The 16,629-nt window shown below is 45.3% G+C and overlaps 2 protein-coding genes across 2 annotated transcripts in view; both read right to left on the bottom strand.

Annotated features, from left to right (window-relative positions):
* The window catches only part of LOC144671611 (uncharacterized), a 307,259-nt gene that overhangs the window by 183,971 nt on the left and 106,659 nt on the right, over nt 1-16,629 (bottom strand). The window lies entirely within an intron of this gene.
* The window catches only part of LOC144671537 (sialic acid-binding Ig-like lectin 12), a 98,297-nt gene continuing 94,254 nt past the window's right edge, over nt 12,587-16,629 (bottom strand). Inside the window, exon 8 of the mRNA XM_078533490.1 lies at nt 12,587-12,714. Coding sequence (XP_078389616.1) covers nt 12,598-12,714 — 117 coding nt within the window. The 3' untranslated portion in view covers nt 12,587-12,597. The remainder of the gene's footprint in view (nt 12,715-16,629) is intronic.

Here is a 16,629-nt window from a genome sequence, read left to right as displayed (position 1 = left end):
TATTGATACTGAATTAGGTTTGATTATTGATACTGAACGGGGTTTGATTATTGATACTGAACGGTATCTGATTATTGATACAGAACAGGGTTTAATTTTTGATACTGAACGGGGTTTGATTATTGATACTGAACGGGGTTTAATTATTGATACTGAACAGAGTTTGATTATTGATACTGAACGGGTTTGATTATTGATACTGAATTGGGTTTGATTATTGATACTGAACGGGTTTGATTATTGGTGCTGAACGGGGTTTTTTTCTTGAAACTGAACAGGGATTGATTATTGATACTTAACCAAGTTTGATTATTGATATGGAATGGGTTTGATTATTAATACTGAACCGTGTTTGATTATTGATACTTAACAGGGTTTGATTATTGATACTGATTGAAGTTTGATTATCGATACTGAACGGGGTTTGATTATCGATACTAAACGGGGTTTGATTATCGATACTGAACGGGTTTAATTTTTGATTCTGAATGGGGTTTGATTATTGATACTGAATGGGGTTTGATTATCGATTTGAACACGGTTTGATTATCGATACTGAGCTGGGTTCGATTATTGATACTGAGCGGTGTTGGGTTTATTTCTTGGTGAGAGAGTTCCAGATTTGCACTCCCCTTTGTGTAAAGAAGTACTTTTGACATCACCCATGACCAGTCTGGCTCGAATTCAAAGTTCCTGCCCCCTTTGTTCTGGGCTCCCCACTCACTGGAAATAGTTTTTATCTTCCCTTTGGTCATTGATGTGAATACCATTCGTTCCATGACTTACCCAGGACCAGTCTAACTGCTCGCCTGGAGCGAGGTGGGGGGTTCGGATGGGGTGGGGCCTGGATGAAAGGGGCAGGGGCCTGGAGAGAGGGGAGGGGCCTGAAGGGGTGGGGAGGAGACTGAAGGGGTGGGGTGGGGCACTTAGTGTGAGGTAGGGGCCTTGAGAGAGGGAGCGGGGCCTCGAGAGAGTGGAGGGGCCCTTTTAGCGGGGGAGGTAACTGGAGCGAGAAGGCGTGGCCTTGGGGAATTGGGAGGTACATGGAGAGAGTGGGTGGGGCTTATAGAGAAGGGGCGTGGCCTGAAGGCAGGAGGCGTGACCAGGGGAAAGAGCTGGGGGCCTGGTGATAGGGAGTGGGGGAGGCCACTGAAAGGGGGCGCGGTTAGTTTGAGTTATGTGGCCTTGGTGAAAGGGGCATGGGTCGGGCCGAGGGGGAACCGAGCCCGGCTGTGAGGGCAGTGGGCGTGTCTTCAATCTGACGCGTTGCCCCGCCCACCACCCTGCAGCTTCTGCGCACTGGCATCTCCCACCCAGCGGGGCAACCCGCCGAGAAACAGGCGCCAGCCCCCACCCAGCGCCGGTTGCCGGCACCCCGACGCATGCGTACTACGGCGCCCTCGCGCCTGGCGGGACCGAAGACGGCGGTTGGTCTTCCGCGCGTGCGCACTCCGGCTAAGCCCTCGAGCTGTCAACGTTTCGCGCCCATCCCGGTTGCCAACCGTCGCGGAAGGTCCCCTGGAACCGATTGCAAGGTGATTTTCCTCGGCTAATCCTGACTGGGGGGTTCGGCCCAACCTCACCAAAGAAAACGCAAGAAAGCAAAATTTCCCCTTCCCCACCCTCATGAGTTGTAGATATGGTGGAGGCTGCCTGGGCAAGACGTTGACCGGGGGAGGTGAGAAGCACCCGGTCCTCACGGGCATGGCCTGGCCTGGCCTCGCGAGGTCAGCCACGGGCGCTGACCGAAAGCGAGGGCCGCTTGGTGATCGGGCGTAGGGGGGGGGAATGGCCGACGATTCAAGGTGCAAAACTCGGAGGACGCCAGCTCCAGGAATGCGGCCAACAGGAGTTGGCAACACGATTCGCGCTTCAGGGGGAGGGGGTGAAGCCAACGGACGTTTTTGATGGACCCAAATCGCTCGCTCGAGGGGAAGGAAACCTGCCATCGTTTGAGGGAGACTTGAAGAAATTCAGGGCAGGGGAATTGAACAGATTGAGTGTCAGCTTTGGGAAAAGAAAGCGGATGGAGAAAATAACAGGACTGAAGTTGGTAAAGCCTTCCCGGGTCCGACGCTTTCCAGCCCAGGCTATGGCGAGGAAATGGTGGTTGCATCAGTCACCAGCTTCCAAAAGGCCCTTCATTCAGGAAGTGTCACTTTGAACGTGGAAAAGTACCAAGGGTCAGTCCATCACTTAAGAATCACGGCACAGATGGAGACCATTCGGCCCATCGTGTCTGCACCGGCTCTCCAAATGAGCATTATGACCTAGTGCCATTGCCCTGCCTTTTCCCTGTACCCCTGCACGTTGTTTCCATCCAAATAATCATCTAATGCCATCTTGGATTCCTCGATCGAACCTGCCAGCACCACACGTCCAGGCCGTGTATTCAGGACCCGAGCCACTCGCTGTGTGAAAAAGTTTTTTCTCATGTCGCATTTGCTTCTTTTGCAAATCACTTTAAATCTGTGCCTTTTCATTCTTGATCCTTTCATGAGCAGGAACACCTTCTCCCTACAAACTCTGCCCAGCCCCCTCATGATTTTGAACATCTCTTACATAAATTCAGCATAACCTCCTTGCTCTTGTACCCTATGCCCCTATTAATCAAGCCTATATGCTTTATTAATTGCTCTCTCAACCTGTGCTGCCATGTTCAATGATCTATGCACGTATAAACCCAGCTCTTTGTGCTCCTGCACCCCTTTCAAAATTTCACCCCTCATTTTATATTGTCTGTCCATGTTCTTCCTACCAAAATGCATCACCTCACACTTCTCTGCATTGTACTTCATCTGCCACCTATCTGCCCAGACCACCAACTTGTCTATGTCCTTTTGAAGTTGTACATTGTCCTCCTCGCAGTTTTCAACCCCTTCAAGCTTCGTATCATCTGCAAACTTTGAAATTGTCCCCGGCACACCAAGATCTAGATCACCACTATATATCAGGAAAAGCAAGGATCTCAATACTGACCCCTGGTGAACTCCACTACAAACCTTCCTCCAGCCCGAAAAATATCCATTGACCATTGCTCTCTGCTGCCTATTTTTCAGCCAATTTTATATCCATGTTACTACTGACCCTTTTATTCCATGAGCTATAACTTTCCTCACAGGTCTGTTGTGTGGCACTGTATCAAATGCCTTTTGAAAGTCCATGTGCACCACGTCAACAGAATTATCCTCATCAACCTCTGTTACCTCTTCAAAAAACTCCAGCAAATTACTTAAACACGATTTCGCCTTTAGCAATCCATGCTGGCTCTTCCTCGTCAACCCTTATTTTTCCATGTGACTACTAATTCTATCCTGAATAATTGTTTCCAGAATCTTGCTCACCACTGAAATTGAACTGACTGGTCTGTACTTGCTGGGCTTATCCTTACAACATTTTTCGAACAAGGGCGTAATGTTTGCAAATCTCCAGTGCTCTGGCGCCAATCCCAAGTCTGGGGAAGACTGAAAAATTATGGCCAATGCCTCTGCAACTTCTACTCTCACGCTCTTCAATATCCCTGGATATACCTCATCCGGTCCCGGCGCCTTGTCAACTTTAAGTACCAACAGTCTATTTAAAACTTCCTCCTTATCCATTTTAATCCCTTCTAGTGACAGGGTTTCCTCATATGTCACCGTGGCCTGGGAGGCAGCTATCTCCTTGGTAAAGACGGGTGCAAAGTATCCACTTAATACCTCAGCCATGGCCCCCTTCATCCATGTATAAATCCCCTTTTAGGTCCCTAATCAGCCCGACTCCTTTTTACCAATATTTTACTATTTATATACCTATAGAAGTCTTTGGGATTCCCCTTTATGTTGGTTGCCAGTCTTTTCTCATAATCCCTCTTCACTCCTCTAATATGCTTTTTCACCTCCCCTTTGAATCTTCTGTATTCCTCTTGGTTCTCAATTGTATTTTCTACCTGGTACCTATTGTAAGCGCATTTTTTCTTTTTTATCTTAATTTCTATCTCCTTTTTCACCCAGGGAGCTCTGGATTGGTTTGCCCTACCTTTCCCTTTCGATGGAATATACCTTGACTGTGCCCGAACCAATTCTTTTTTGAAGGTAGCCCAATGTTCAGCTATAGTTTTACCCACCAATCTTTCATTCCAGTCTCTCTGGGCCAGCCCTGTTCTTGCCCCAGCGAAGTCGGCTCTCATCCAGTTAACTGTTTTTACCCTGGATTGCCTACCATCCTTTTCTATCATCATCCTAAAACATATAATACGATGATCACTGTCTCCTAAATGACACTTGATCTACTTGGCCCTCTTCATTTCCAAGAACCAGTGCAACAATGCATCTTTTCTCGTTGGATTGGACATATACTGCTGTAGAAAATTCCCCTGGACACAATCTTGGAACTTTTGCTCCTCTCCACCCTTTATACTACCACTGTCCCAGTCTACATTTGGGTAATTAAAGTCACCCATTATAACTACTCTATAATGTTTGCATCTCTCTGTAATTTCCTTGCAAATTTGTTCTTCTATGTCCTTCTCATGAGTTGGCGGTCTCTCGACTACACCGAGCAATGTAATTGCACCCTTTTTGTTCCATAGCTCTAGCCAAATTGATTCTGTCCTTGAACTCTCTGGGACATCCTCTTTCTCCAGCACTGCAATGCACTCCTTAACCAACACCGCCACCCCACCTTTCCTATCTTACGGAACATCTTGTATCTGGGAATATTTAGCACCCAGTTCTGCCCTTCCTTGAGCCAGGTCTCTGTTATCGCCTGAACATCATACTTCCACATGGCAATCTGCGCCTGTAACTACCCAGTCTTATTTACTATACTCCGTGCATTCACATACATGCCTAGTAACCCTGATTTAGATTTTGTCACTTTCTCCTTCACCCACGACTTCACCTATTAACTTACTATTCTCCATACTAGTGCTGTCTGTCCCTCCCAGTATTTTGTGCACACTAGTATTCCTCTCTAATATTTTCTCTTGGTTCCCACTTCCCTGCCAAGTTAGTTTAAAGCCCTCCCAACAGAACTAGAAAAACGCCCCACAGGGAACTCAGTCCCTTCTCTGTTCAGGTGCAACCCGCCTGGCTTGCCCAGGTGTCATCTCCACCAGCGCCGGGAAAGGGGGATAAATTGGGTAATTATCGACTTGCGGAATTCGTGGAATTAGGTTCCAAATGAGAGACTGTTAACAGAAATGAAAGTCCAAAGAATTGAAGGCATCTTATTAACATGGGTACAGACATGGTTAGGAGAGAGAAGACAGAAAGTGGGGATAATGGGTGTGTACTCAAACTGGAAGAATGGAACTTGTGGGGCTCCCCCAGGATCTGTCCTGGGGGCTCAGCTTTTTATTATATCTATGACTGCGTTAGTCATGGGAATATAACCATAGGATAGTTACAGCGCAGAAAGAGGCCATTCAGCGCATCGTGTCTGCGCTGACCAAAAAGAGAAAACAGAAACTAGTGGCTCATTTCAATCCCACTTTCCAGCACCTGGTCTGTAGCCTTGCAGGCTACAGCACTTCAGATGCATATCCAGGTACCTTTCAAATGACTTGAGCATTTCAGCCTCAACCACAATTTAGGCAGTTATTTCCAGATGCTCACCATCTTCTGTCCCCTCTGATCCTACCAATCACCTTAAATCGATACCCCCTCAGCTATGGGAAACAGGTCTTTACTGCCTACCCTATCTAGGCCCCTCATAATTTTGTACACCTCAATTAGGTCACCCTTCATCCTCCTGTTCGGACGAAAACAACCCCAGCCTAGCCAATCTTTCCTCATAGCTGCAATTTTCAAGCCCTGGCAATATTCTTGTAAATCTCCTCTGTACTCTCTCCAGAACAATGATGTCCTTTCTGTAATATAGTGACCAGAACTGTACACAAACTTGTAGCTGTGGCCTAACCAGCGTTTTATACAGTTCCATCATTACATCCCTGTTGTATTCAATACCTCACCTAATAAAGGAAAACATTCCATATGCTTTCTTTACCACCATATCCGCCTGTCCTGCCAGCTTCAAAGACCTGTGGTATCTAGAACCCTATATCTTAGATTACTGACGACACAGAGTTTGATGGTACAGTAAATAATGTAAATACGAGCAGGGTGTTATACAAGGGACTTTGGTGAGTGGGCAAAGCTGTGGCTGATGCAGTTTAAATGGGGGCAAGTGTGACATCATTCACTTTGCGCCTGAGAAAGATTGAAGCATTTTCCTATACGAAGAAGAAACTAAGGAGAAGCTAAGAACTGAGGAGCAGAGAGATTTAGCAATCCCAAACACACAAATCCCAGAAAAGTAGTGGGCGGGTACTGAAATATGTATCTTAAAAGGGGCTGGTGTACAAAGGAGCACAGGTTATGTCACAGTTTTGCAAAGCTCTGTGCACCCATCTGGAATATTCTGTATAGTTTTGGTCTCCTTATTTGAACAAAAAGATAGAATTGCGTTGGAAGCAGTTCAGAGAAGGTTCGCTCGACTAACACCTGGGATGAAGGGGTGGTCTCATAAAGAAGGGTTGGACAGGCTGGGCTCATACCCATTGCAATTTAGACGAATGAGGGGTGATCTTATTGAAACATATAAGATCCTGAGGGGACTTGACAGGGTGGCTAACTGGAGGATGTTCCTGCTTGTCGGGGAGACTAGAACTCTAGGGCACAGTTTCAGAATAGCAGGCCTCTCTTTAAAGACGGAGATGAGGAAAAACATTTTTTCTCTCTCAGAGAGTCTGTGGAATTCTCTCTCCCGGAGAGCAGTGGAGGTTGGGTCATTTTAATAGACTCAAGGCTGAATTAGACAGACTTCTGATTGACAAGGGGGGGTCAAAGGTTATGGGGGACAGGCAGGAAAGCGCAATTAAAGCCACAACGAGATCAGCCATGATTGTATTGAATGGCGCAGCAGGCTACAAGGGCTGAATGGCCTACTCCCGCTCCTGAGTCCTATGTTTCTATGTTCCCATCTGGCGTATGGTAGGTCCTCGCTTTCAGTCCCCCCTGCCTTAAGTCACTACATTTTAAAGTCTTAGGGCTGGAATTCCTGATTTACATCTTCAGCTCCGATTTTCTGTCATTTCGCGTCGTTATCGCGCGCCATTGCATCGTTTCACGACGTCACAATAATTTCACGTTGGTTGACGGCAGTTCCCGATCAGTGCCACTCTGAATAGAGTGCCTGCAGAGGCGTTCGATTTGCACTCGAACGATTCGCCATTCCTCTTTTCAAAAACTCCGAAGCAGACTTTTCCAAGAAGAATATCCAAACGGACAGGATTTTCCTTTTTTCACAAGGAAGAAGCTGGAGCCTGTGCTGCTCATTTCTGGGAGCTGATTTGAATTTTGCAGCCCCAGGTGCGCCTGCTGGACGCGGAGCTTTACATCGGGTGAAAAGTGTTGCCAGGGCTTGAAAATTTGCAGCTATGAGGAGAGATTGGCTAGGCTGGGGTTGTTTTCCTAAGGACAGAGGAGGCTGAGGGGGTGACTTAATTCAGGCGTACAAAATTGTGAGGGGCCTTGATAGGCAGTAAAGACTTGTTTCCCCCAGAGGAGGGGTCAATCACCAGGGGGCATCGATTTAAGGTGATTGGTAGAAGATTTAGAGGGGTCATGAGGAAAAACTTTCTCACCCAGAGGGTGGCAGGCGTCTGGAATACACTGCCTAAGTTGGTGGTTGAGGCTGAAATGCTCAACTCATTTAAAAGGTACCTGGATCTGCACCTGAAGTGCTGTAACCTGCAAGACTACGGACCAGGTGCTGGAAAGTGGGATTAAAATGAACAGCTAGCTTCTTTTGTTTTGGCCGGCGTAGACACGATGGGCTGAATGGCCTCTTTCTGCGCAGATTCTATGGGTAAGGCAGAGAGGCCATTTTAAAGTTTTTGCGTGAGAGGCACAGCTATTGTACTGTTCACAGGTAAAATTGTTTTTCTTGTCTCAGGGCTTGTTTGGGTGAAAAATACAGGGTGTAGTACTTACCCTTTGGGAGCCCCGACTCTGCAATATCCTGATTAATTGTGAAGCATCAAGTCTTGCCCTTGTTCAACCCTGCAACAGGCGAGGCAAACACACTATTTTCAACCAATGAGAGAGCCAAGCATTAAGGTGCTAATCACTCTAAGTCATGTACCTCCACTGAAACGCCTTCGGGATGTCCTCAAAGCATGCCTGAAGAGGTCTAATATCTCCACATGGTGACCGAACAAAATGGGAGAAGGTTCATTCGGGGCGTCACCAAAAGCAGAGAGACTTTTCGGGAAGATACGAACACACGAATTAGGAGCAGGAGAGGCCACTCGGCCCCTCGAGCCTTCTCCGCCGTTGAAAAATATCATGGCTGATCTGACTGTAACCTCCCGCGTACCCCCGATAACCTTTCACCCCCTTGTTTGTCAAGGACCTATCTACCCCTGCCTTAAAAATATTCCAACAGTCTGATTCCACCACATTTTGAGGGGGGATGTTCCCAAGGGACTGTCTAAGAAGGTGAGCGTTATCTAATTTGAACTTATCCAGTATTTCTTTTATATTTAGAGATGTATTTTATTTTCCAAGTTATTTCAGCTTGGAAAACACAGAGCTACACACGTACGGTACAGTATTTCAATGCCGACATCATTTTTTTCAGGGTGAGAACTGTGATTTGCATAAAGATGCTTCACTTAAAGTCATGGTTTTCAGGAACGTAACCACAACTTTAAGTGAGGATTTAACTTACCTGCGCTCAGTTCTGGGCCCCGCTCCTCAGGAAGGATATATTAGTCTTGGAGGCGATGCGGCGCAGATTCCCAAGGCTGAAAGGGGAGTTGGTGGCGTAGAGGTAATGTTGCCGGACGAGTAATCCAGAGGCCCAGGCTAATGCTCTGAAGACACAGGTTTAAATCCCACCACGTCAGCTGGCAGAATTTGAATTCAATTAATAAATCGGAGAATATAAAGCTCGCCTCAGTAATGGTGACCATGAAACTATCATTGATTGTTGTAAAAACCCATCTGGTTTACTAATCCCTTTAGGGAGGGAAATCTGCTGTCCTTACCCGGTCTGGCCTACATGTCACTCCAGACCCCACAGCAACGGGATTGACTCTTAACTGCCCTCTGAAATGACCTAGCAAGGTCAGTTCAAGGGCAATCAGGGATGGGCAACAAATGCTGACCTTACCAGCGACACCCACATCCCATGAAAGAATAGAGAAAATAAAAGTCCGAGGACGGATTCAGTCGACGAAATGTTGTGAATGGACTCAGGGCCCATTTTAACCTTGTGGATAGTCATTCTGCCGCGACACACATGAAGCACTCCAGGAGTGCTCGGTTTACAATGTCATGGCCACATAGCAACTAGGGAATGTTCTCCCCTGCACATTATTCTCAATGTGATTGGATGTGTATTCATTTGAGCTGTCCGCCACAGTAGCCATCCAGTTTTTGTGTCAATCCGAGTTATGTAGGTATTCTGCGATCCTTAAGGCCGTGGTCGATACTGGGGTCCAGTTCAACAAGTACAGCATTGCACGCTGCCTGCCCCATTCTTCACAGGTCTGCAGACAAACATGGGAGCAGCATCCTCAAAGTCAGTTCAGGACTGATGCGACCCTTGCTTAACCAAGGGAGGAATCAGTTAGCGTTGAAGAGCAGGGCAGCAATTTACTTTCCAAAGAGTTTGTTGAAATCTTTTAACCCAACACAGACCAGAACCTGTAACCGTGAACGCTGTAGCACACTGCATGGTTCCATCCATCCCCAGAGCCATCATGTCAGGTGGGATTCAAACGTCCAAGGACTAAAAGGTTGTTTATTCTCACTGTAGCTCACTCTGCAGTCAAAGCTTTTGCATCCTGCTGTGATATACGAAAAATCTGCAAGCAACCATTCGCATCGTAATTTGGAATGTTCACAATTACATTGGTAACATCAATGGAAACACGTCACATTGTAATGACACCCTCCCATCAGTGTTGGTGCTGTGGATCCTCAGTTTCATGCCTCCCGGTTCCTTACTCTGTACTGCACCGAATCTACCAATTATACAATCATTTTCATTTCCCTGTTTCAGAGATTGCTGTTCGTTTTGCCAACGTATCCAAGGCTGAAAATGATAAATCAAAAACATTATTAAAAAAAGGGAAGAATGCAGGCGGTAAAATGGTGAGGAAAGGATATCGACCTGATCGAATGATATTCTGAGCCTGCGTCCCCTGAACTCCACATTTTGTAACGACAGTTCTGTAAATTTTCACAGAGAACGACAGAATGAAAATTGAGTTGAATACGCAGACACAACAAGAACAATGGCAACTCGCATTAACATAACATCTCAACATGTTAAAAAATCATATCGGGCTTCAAAGGCACAGCATAAAGCAAATTTAATCAAGGTTAACGCTCCAGTTCAACACCAAGGGAGTGCTGCACTGTTGGAAGGTCAGTACAGAGGGAGCGCTGCACCATCAGATGTGCTGCCTTTCAGGTGAGATGTTAAACTGAGAGCCCATCTTCCTGTTCGAGTAGACATAAAAGTTCCTACGGCCTCTATTTTGTGGAAGAGCAAGGGAGTTGTCCTCAGCGTCCAGGCCAATATCTATCCCTGAATGAAGATCACAAAAAGCAGATTAGCTGGCCATCATCAGATGGCCTTTTGTGGGATGTTGCTGGGCGCAGTTTGGCTGCTGCCACTCCTACGTTTTGACCGTAACCACTTTTCAAATGTATGTCATTGATTGTGATGCGCTGTCGGAAGTCCTGAGGTGCTGAAAGGCGCTCGAGAAATGTAATCATTCTATTTTAAATCTGAATGTGCGATTAGGACTGATGGTCTAAAGCTCAGTCAGGTTTTAAGGAGCATCTTAAAATTGGAGAGAGAGGCAGAGAGTTTTAAGGAGGTAAAGGGTTGGTTTTTTTGAGGAGAGGGACGATGATGACAGTTTTGAAGGAGAGAGGGAAAACAAACAAACAGCGAGAACCAACCGTTAACAATATCATCTGATGTGGAGACCAGGCGGTGAAGTTGTGTGGTCAGCAGTTTGGTGGAAATAGGGTCGAAGGAACTGGAGGCAGGTCTCATGGACAAGGCGAGTTCAGAGAGGGCATGAGGAGAGATTGCAGAGAAACTAGAGAAAGATATGAGCAAAGTCCTAGTGGGCGCTGGGGGTGGTAGTTGTGGGGGCCTCAGAGGAAGTTTGGCTCGGTGGGCTCGTGAATGGGAGGGAACTGACAGGATTGAAATTGCCCTTCTGTCTTGGTGGATCATCAAACAACATCTAACGACATTTGCAATCAGACTGGAGAGAAGGATGTTTCCAACAGTGAGGGACAATCCTGAAGGAGGATGTAGAAAATTAGACCCAGAGAGAGTAATCTCATCGCTCAACTCTGCAAGGCGACATCATTACAAAGAAATTCTAGCAGATTTTTTTTCTCCATTTATGGGATGTGGGCGTTGCTGGCTAGGACAGCATTTCTTGCCCATCCTAATTGCCCTTCAGAAGCTGATGGTGAGCTGCCTACTTGAACCGCTGCAGTCCCTGTGGTATAGGTACACCCATTATGCTGTTAGGAAGGGAGTTCAGGATTTTGACCCAGTGACATTGAAGGAATGGAGATACATTTCCCAGCCAGGATGGTGAGTGGCTTGGAGGGGAACTTCCAGGTGTTGGTATTCCCATGTGTCTGCTGCCCTTGTCCTTCTAGATGATAGCAGTCGTGAGTTTGGAAGGTGCTGTCGAAGGAGCCATGGGGAGTCCCTGCATTGCATCTTGTAGATGGTGCACACTGTTGCCAATGTTCATTGGTGGTGGAGGGAGTGAATTTTTGTGGATATGATGCCAATCAAGTGGGCTGCCTTGTCCTGGTCGGTGTTAAGCCTCTTGAGTGTTGTTGGAGCTGCACTCATCCAGGCAAGTGGAGAGTATTCCATCACACTCCTGACTTGTGCTTTGTAAATGGTGGACAGACTTTGGGGAGTCAGGAAGTGGGTTACTTGCCGCAGGATTCCTAGCCTCTGATCTGCTTTTGTAGCCACAGTATTTATATGACTAGTCCAGTTCAGTTTTTGATCAATGGTAACACCCAGGATGTTGATAGTGGGGGATTCAGTGATGGTGATGCAATTGAATGTCAAAGGGTGACATTAGATACTCTCTTGTTGGAGTTGGTCATTGCCTGGTATTTGTGTGGCGTGAATGTTACCTGCCACTTGAGCCCAAGCCTGGATATTGTCCAGGTCTTGCTGCATTTGGACATGGACTGCTTCAGTATCTGAGGAGTCGTGAATGGTGCTGAACATTGTGCAATCATCAGCAAGCATCCCCACTTCAGACATTGTGATGGAAGGAAAGTCATTGAAGAAACAGCTGAAGATAGCTGGGCCGAGGACTGTACTCTGAGGAACTCCTGCAACGATGTTCTGGAGCTGAGATGATTGACCTTCAACTGCCACAACTATCTTACTTTGTGCTAGGAATGACTCCAAACAAGTTTTAAAACTATTTCTTTTGGGGGTGAGTTCCTGTGCTTTTTAGGAAGGTAAACTTGTAGAAAGTTTCGAATGATTTTCCCATTCTGTGTTCTCCCCACACCGTATATCTCACTCTTACTCAGTTTATAAATTCACATAAACAGGATCGTCGGCAAAAACACAGCTTTTGTAAAGATCAACATCTGTATAAGGATTGACCACGCAGTTAGGTTTCATTTCCAGATACATCTCATCTTTCTTCTGTAATAGAAACAGAAATGACCAGAGTGACAATCAGAGTGATCAGTGTTTAGTATTATTGATCCAAATCGAAAATTCCACCCACGTTAGGTACAGTAATTATTGATACTGAACGGGGTTTGATTATTGATACTGAACGGGGTTTGATAATAGATATGGAACGGTATTTGATTATTGATACTGAATGGGGTTTGATTCTTCATATTGAACGGTGTTTGATTATGGATACTGAACGAAGTTTGATTATTGTAGCTGAATGGGATTTGATTGTTGATGCTGAACGGTGTTTGATTATTGATACTGAACGGTGTTTGATTATTGATACAGAACGGGGTTTAATTTTTGATACTGAACGGGATTTGATTATTGATACTGAACGGGGTTTGATTATAGATATGGAACGGTATTTGATTATTGATACTGATCAGGGTTTGATTATTGGTACTGAACAGTGTTTGATTATTGATACTGAACGGGTTTGATTATTGGTACTGAACGGGGTTTTATTATTGACACTGAACAGGGTTTGATTATTGATACTGAACGGGGTTTGATTATTGATACTTAACGAAGTTTGATTATTGATACGGAATGGGTTTGATTATTAATACAGAACGGTGTTTGATTATTCATACTTAACAGGGTTTGATTATTGATACTGAACGGAGTTTGATTATCGATACTGAACGGGGTTTGTTTATCGATACTAAATGGGGTTTGATTATCGATACTGAACGGGGTTTGATTATTGATACTGAATGGGGTTTGATTATTGATACTGAACGGGGTTTGATTAGAGATATGGAACGGTATTTGATTATTGATACTGAATGGGGTTTGATTCTTCATATTGAACGGTGTTTGATTATGGATACTGAACGAAGTTTGATTATTGTAGCTGAATGGGGTTTGATTTTTGATGCTGAACGGTGTTTGATTATTGATACTGAACGGTGTTTGATTATTGATACAGAACGGGGTTTAATTTTTGATACAGAACGGGGTTTAATTTTTGATACTGAACGGGATTTGATTATTGATACTGAACGGGGTTTAATTATTGATACTGAATTGGGTTTGATTATTGATACTGAACGGTGTTTGATTATAGATATGGAACGGTATTTGATTATTGGTACTGAACAGTGTTTGATTATTGATACTGAACGGTTTTGATTATTGGTACTGAACAGGGTTTTATTATTGACACTGAACAGGGTTTGATTATTGATACTGAACGGGGTTTGATTATTGATACTTAACGAAGTTTGATTATTGATACGGAATGGGTTTGATTATTAATACAGAACGGTGTTTGATTATTCATACTTAACAGGGTTTGATTATTGATACTGAATGGAGTTTGATTATCGATACTGAACGGGGTTTGTTTATCGATACTAAACGGGGTTTGATTATTGATACTGAACGGGGTTTGATTATAGATATGGAACGGTATTTGATTATTGATACTGAATGGGGTTTGATTCTTCATATTGAACGGTGTTTGATTATTCATACTTAACAGGGTTTGATTATTGATACTGAACGGAGTTTGATTATCGATACAGAACGGTGTTTGATTATTCATACTTAAAAGGGTTTGATTATTGATACTGAACGGAGTTTGATTATCGATACTGAACGGGGTTTGATTATTGATACTGAACGGGGTTTGATTATAGATATGGAACGGTATTTGATTATTGATACTGAATGGGGTTTGATTCTTCATATTGAACGGTGTTTGATTATGGATACTGAACGAAGTTTGATTATTGTAGCTGAATGGGGTTTGATTGTTGATGCTGAACGGTGTTTGATTATTGATACTGAACGGTGTTTGATTATTGATACAGAACGGGGTTTAATTTTTGATACTGAACGGGATTTGATTATTGATACTGAACGGGGTTTAATTATTGATACTGAATTGGGTTTGATTATTGATACTGAACGGTGTTTGATTATAGATATGGAACGGTAATTGATTATTGATACTGAACGGAGTTTGATTATCGATACTAAACGGGGTTTGATTATCGATACTGAACGGGGTTTGATTATTGATACTGAATGGGGTTTGATTATTGATACTGGACTGGGTTTGATTATTGACACTGAACAATGTTTGATTATTGATACTGAACAGTGTTTGATGATTGATACGGAACGGGGTTTGATCATTGATACTGAACAGTGTTTGATTATTGATACTGAACGAGGTTTGATTATTGATGCTGAACGGTGTTTGATTATTGATCCTGAACGGGGTTTGCCTTACTGAACAACGGGGTTTGATTATTGATACTGAATGGGGTTTGAATATTGATACTGAACAGTGTTTGATTATTGATACTGAACAGTGTTTGATGATCGATACTGAATGGGGTTTGATCATTGATACTGAACGGTGTTTGATTATTGTTAATGAACGGGGTTTGACTTTTGATACCGAACGGGGTTTGATGATTGATACTGTATTGGGTTTGATTATTGACATTGAATTTGGTTTGATTATTGACACTGAACGGTGTTTGATTATCGATACTGAACAGGGTTTGATTATTGATACTGAACGGGTTTAATTTTTGATTCTGAATGGGGTTTGATTATTCATACTGAACTGGGTTTGATTATTGATACTGAACGGGGTTTGATTATTGATACTGAACGGGGTTTGATTATTGAAACTGAACAATGTGGAGATTAATTTTTGATTCTGAATGGGGTTTGATGATTGATACTAAACTGGGTTTGATTATTGATGCTGAACTGGGTTTGATTATTGATACAGGATGGGGTTTGATGATTGATACTGAACGGTGTTGGATTTGATTATTGACTCTGAATGATGTCAGGTTCGATTATTGATACTGAGCGGTGTTGGGTTCAATTCTTGGAGAGAGAGTTCCAGATTTGCACTCCCCTTTGTGTAAAGAAGTACTTTTGACATCACCCATGACCAGTCTGGCTCGAACTCAAAGGTCCTGCCTCCTTTGTTCTGGCTCCCCACTCACTGGAAATAGTTTTTATCTTCCCTTTGGTCATTGAAGTGAATTCCATTCGTTCCATTACTTACCCAGGACCAGTCCGACAGCTCGCCTGGAGCGAGGTGGGAGTTCGGATGGAGAGGGACCTGGATGAAAGGGGCAGGTGCCTGGAGAGAGGGGAGGGGCCTGAAGGGGTGGGGAGGGCCCTGAAGGGGTGGGGCGGGGCACTTAGTGTGAGGTAGGGGCCTTGAGAGAGGGAGCGGGGCCTCGAGAGAGTGAAGGGGCCCTTTTAGTGAGCGGGGTACCTGGAGCGAGTAGGCGTGGCCTTGGGGAATTGGGAGGTACATGTCGAGACTGGGTGGGGCTTATAAAGAAGGGGCGTGGCCTGAAGGCAGGAGGCGCGGCCAGGGGAAAGAGTTGGGGCCCTGGTGAGCTGGGGTGGGGCCTGGAGAGATGGGGGGGCCACTGAAATGGGGCGCGGTTATTTGAGTTATGTGGCCTTGGTGAAAGGGGCATGGGTCGGGGCGAGGGGGATCCGTGCCGGGCTGTGAGGGGAGTGCGCGTGTCTTCAACCTGACGCGTTGCCCCGCCCTCCACCCTGCAGCTTCTGCGCACTGGAATCTCCCACCCAGCGGGGCAACCCGCCGAGAAACACGCGCCAGCCCCCACCCAGCGCTGGTTGCCGGCACGACGACGCATGCGCACTACCGCGCCCTCGTACCGGGCGGGACCGAAGACAGCGGTTGGTCTTTCGCGCGTGCGCACTCCGGCTAAGCCCTCGAGCTGGTCAACGTTTTGCACCCATCCCGGTTGCCAACTGTCGCGGAAGGTTCCCTGGAACCGATTGCAAGGTGATTTTCCTCGGCAAATCCTGACTGGGGGGGTCGGCCCAACCTCACCAAAGAAAACGCAAGAAAGCCAA

This window comes from Cetorhinus maximus, chromosome 33 (assembly GCF_964194155.1).
Source record: "Cetorhinus maximus chromosome 33, sCetMax3.hap1.1, whole genome shotgun sequence".
NCBI lineage: Eukaryota > Metazoa > Chordata > Chondrichthyes > Lamniformes > Cetorhinidae > Cetorhinus > Cetorhinus maximus.
This window is presented reverse-complemented; position numbering and strand designations above follow the sequence as displayed.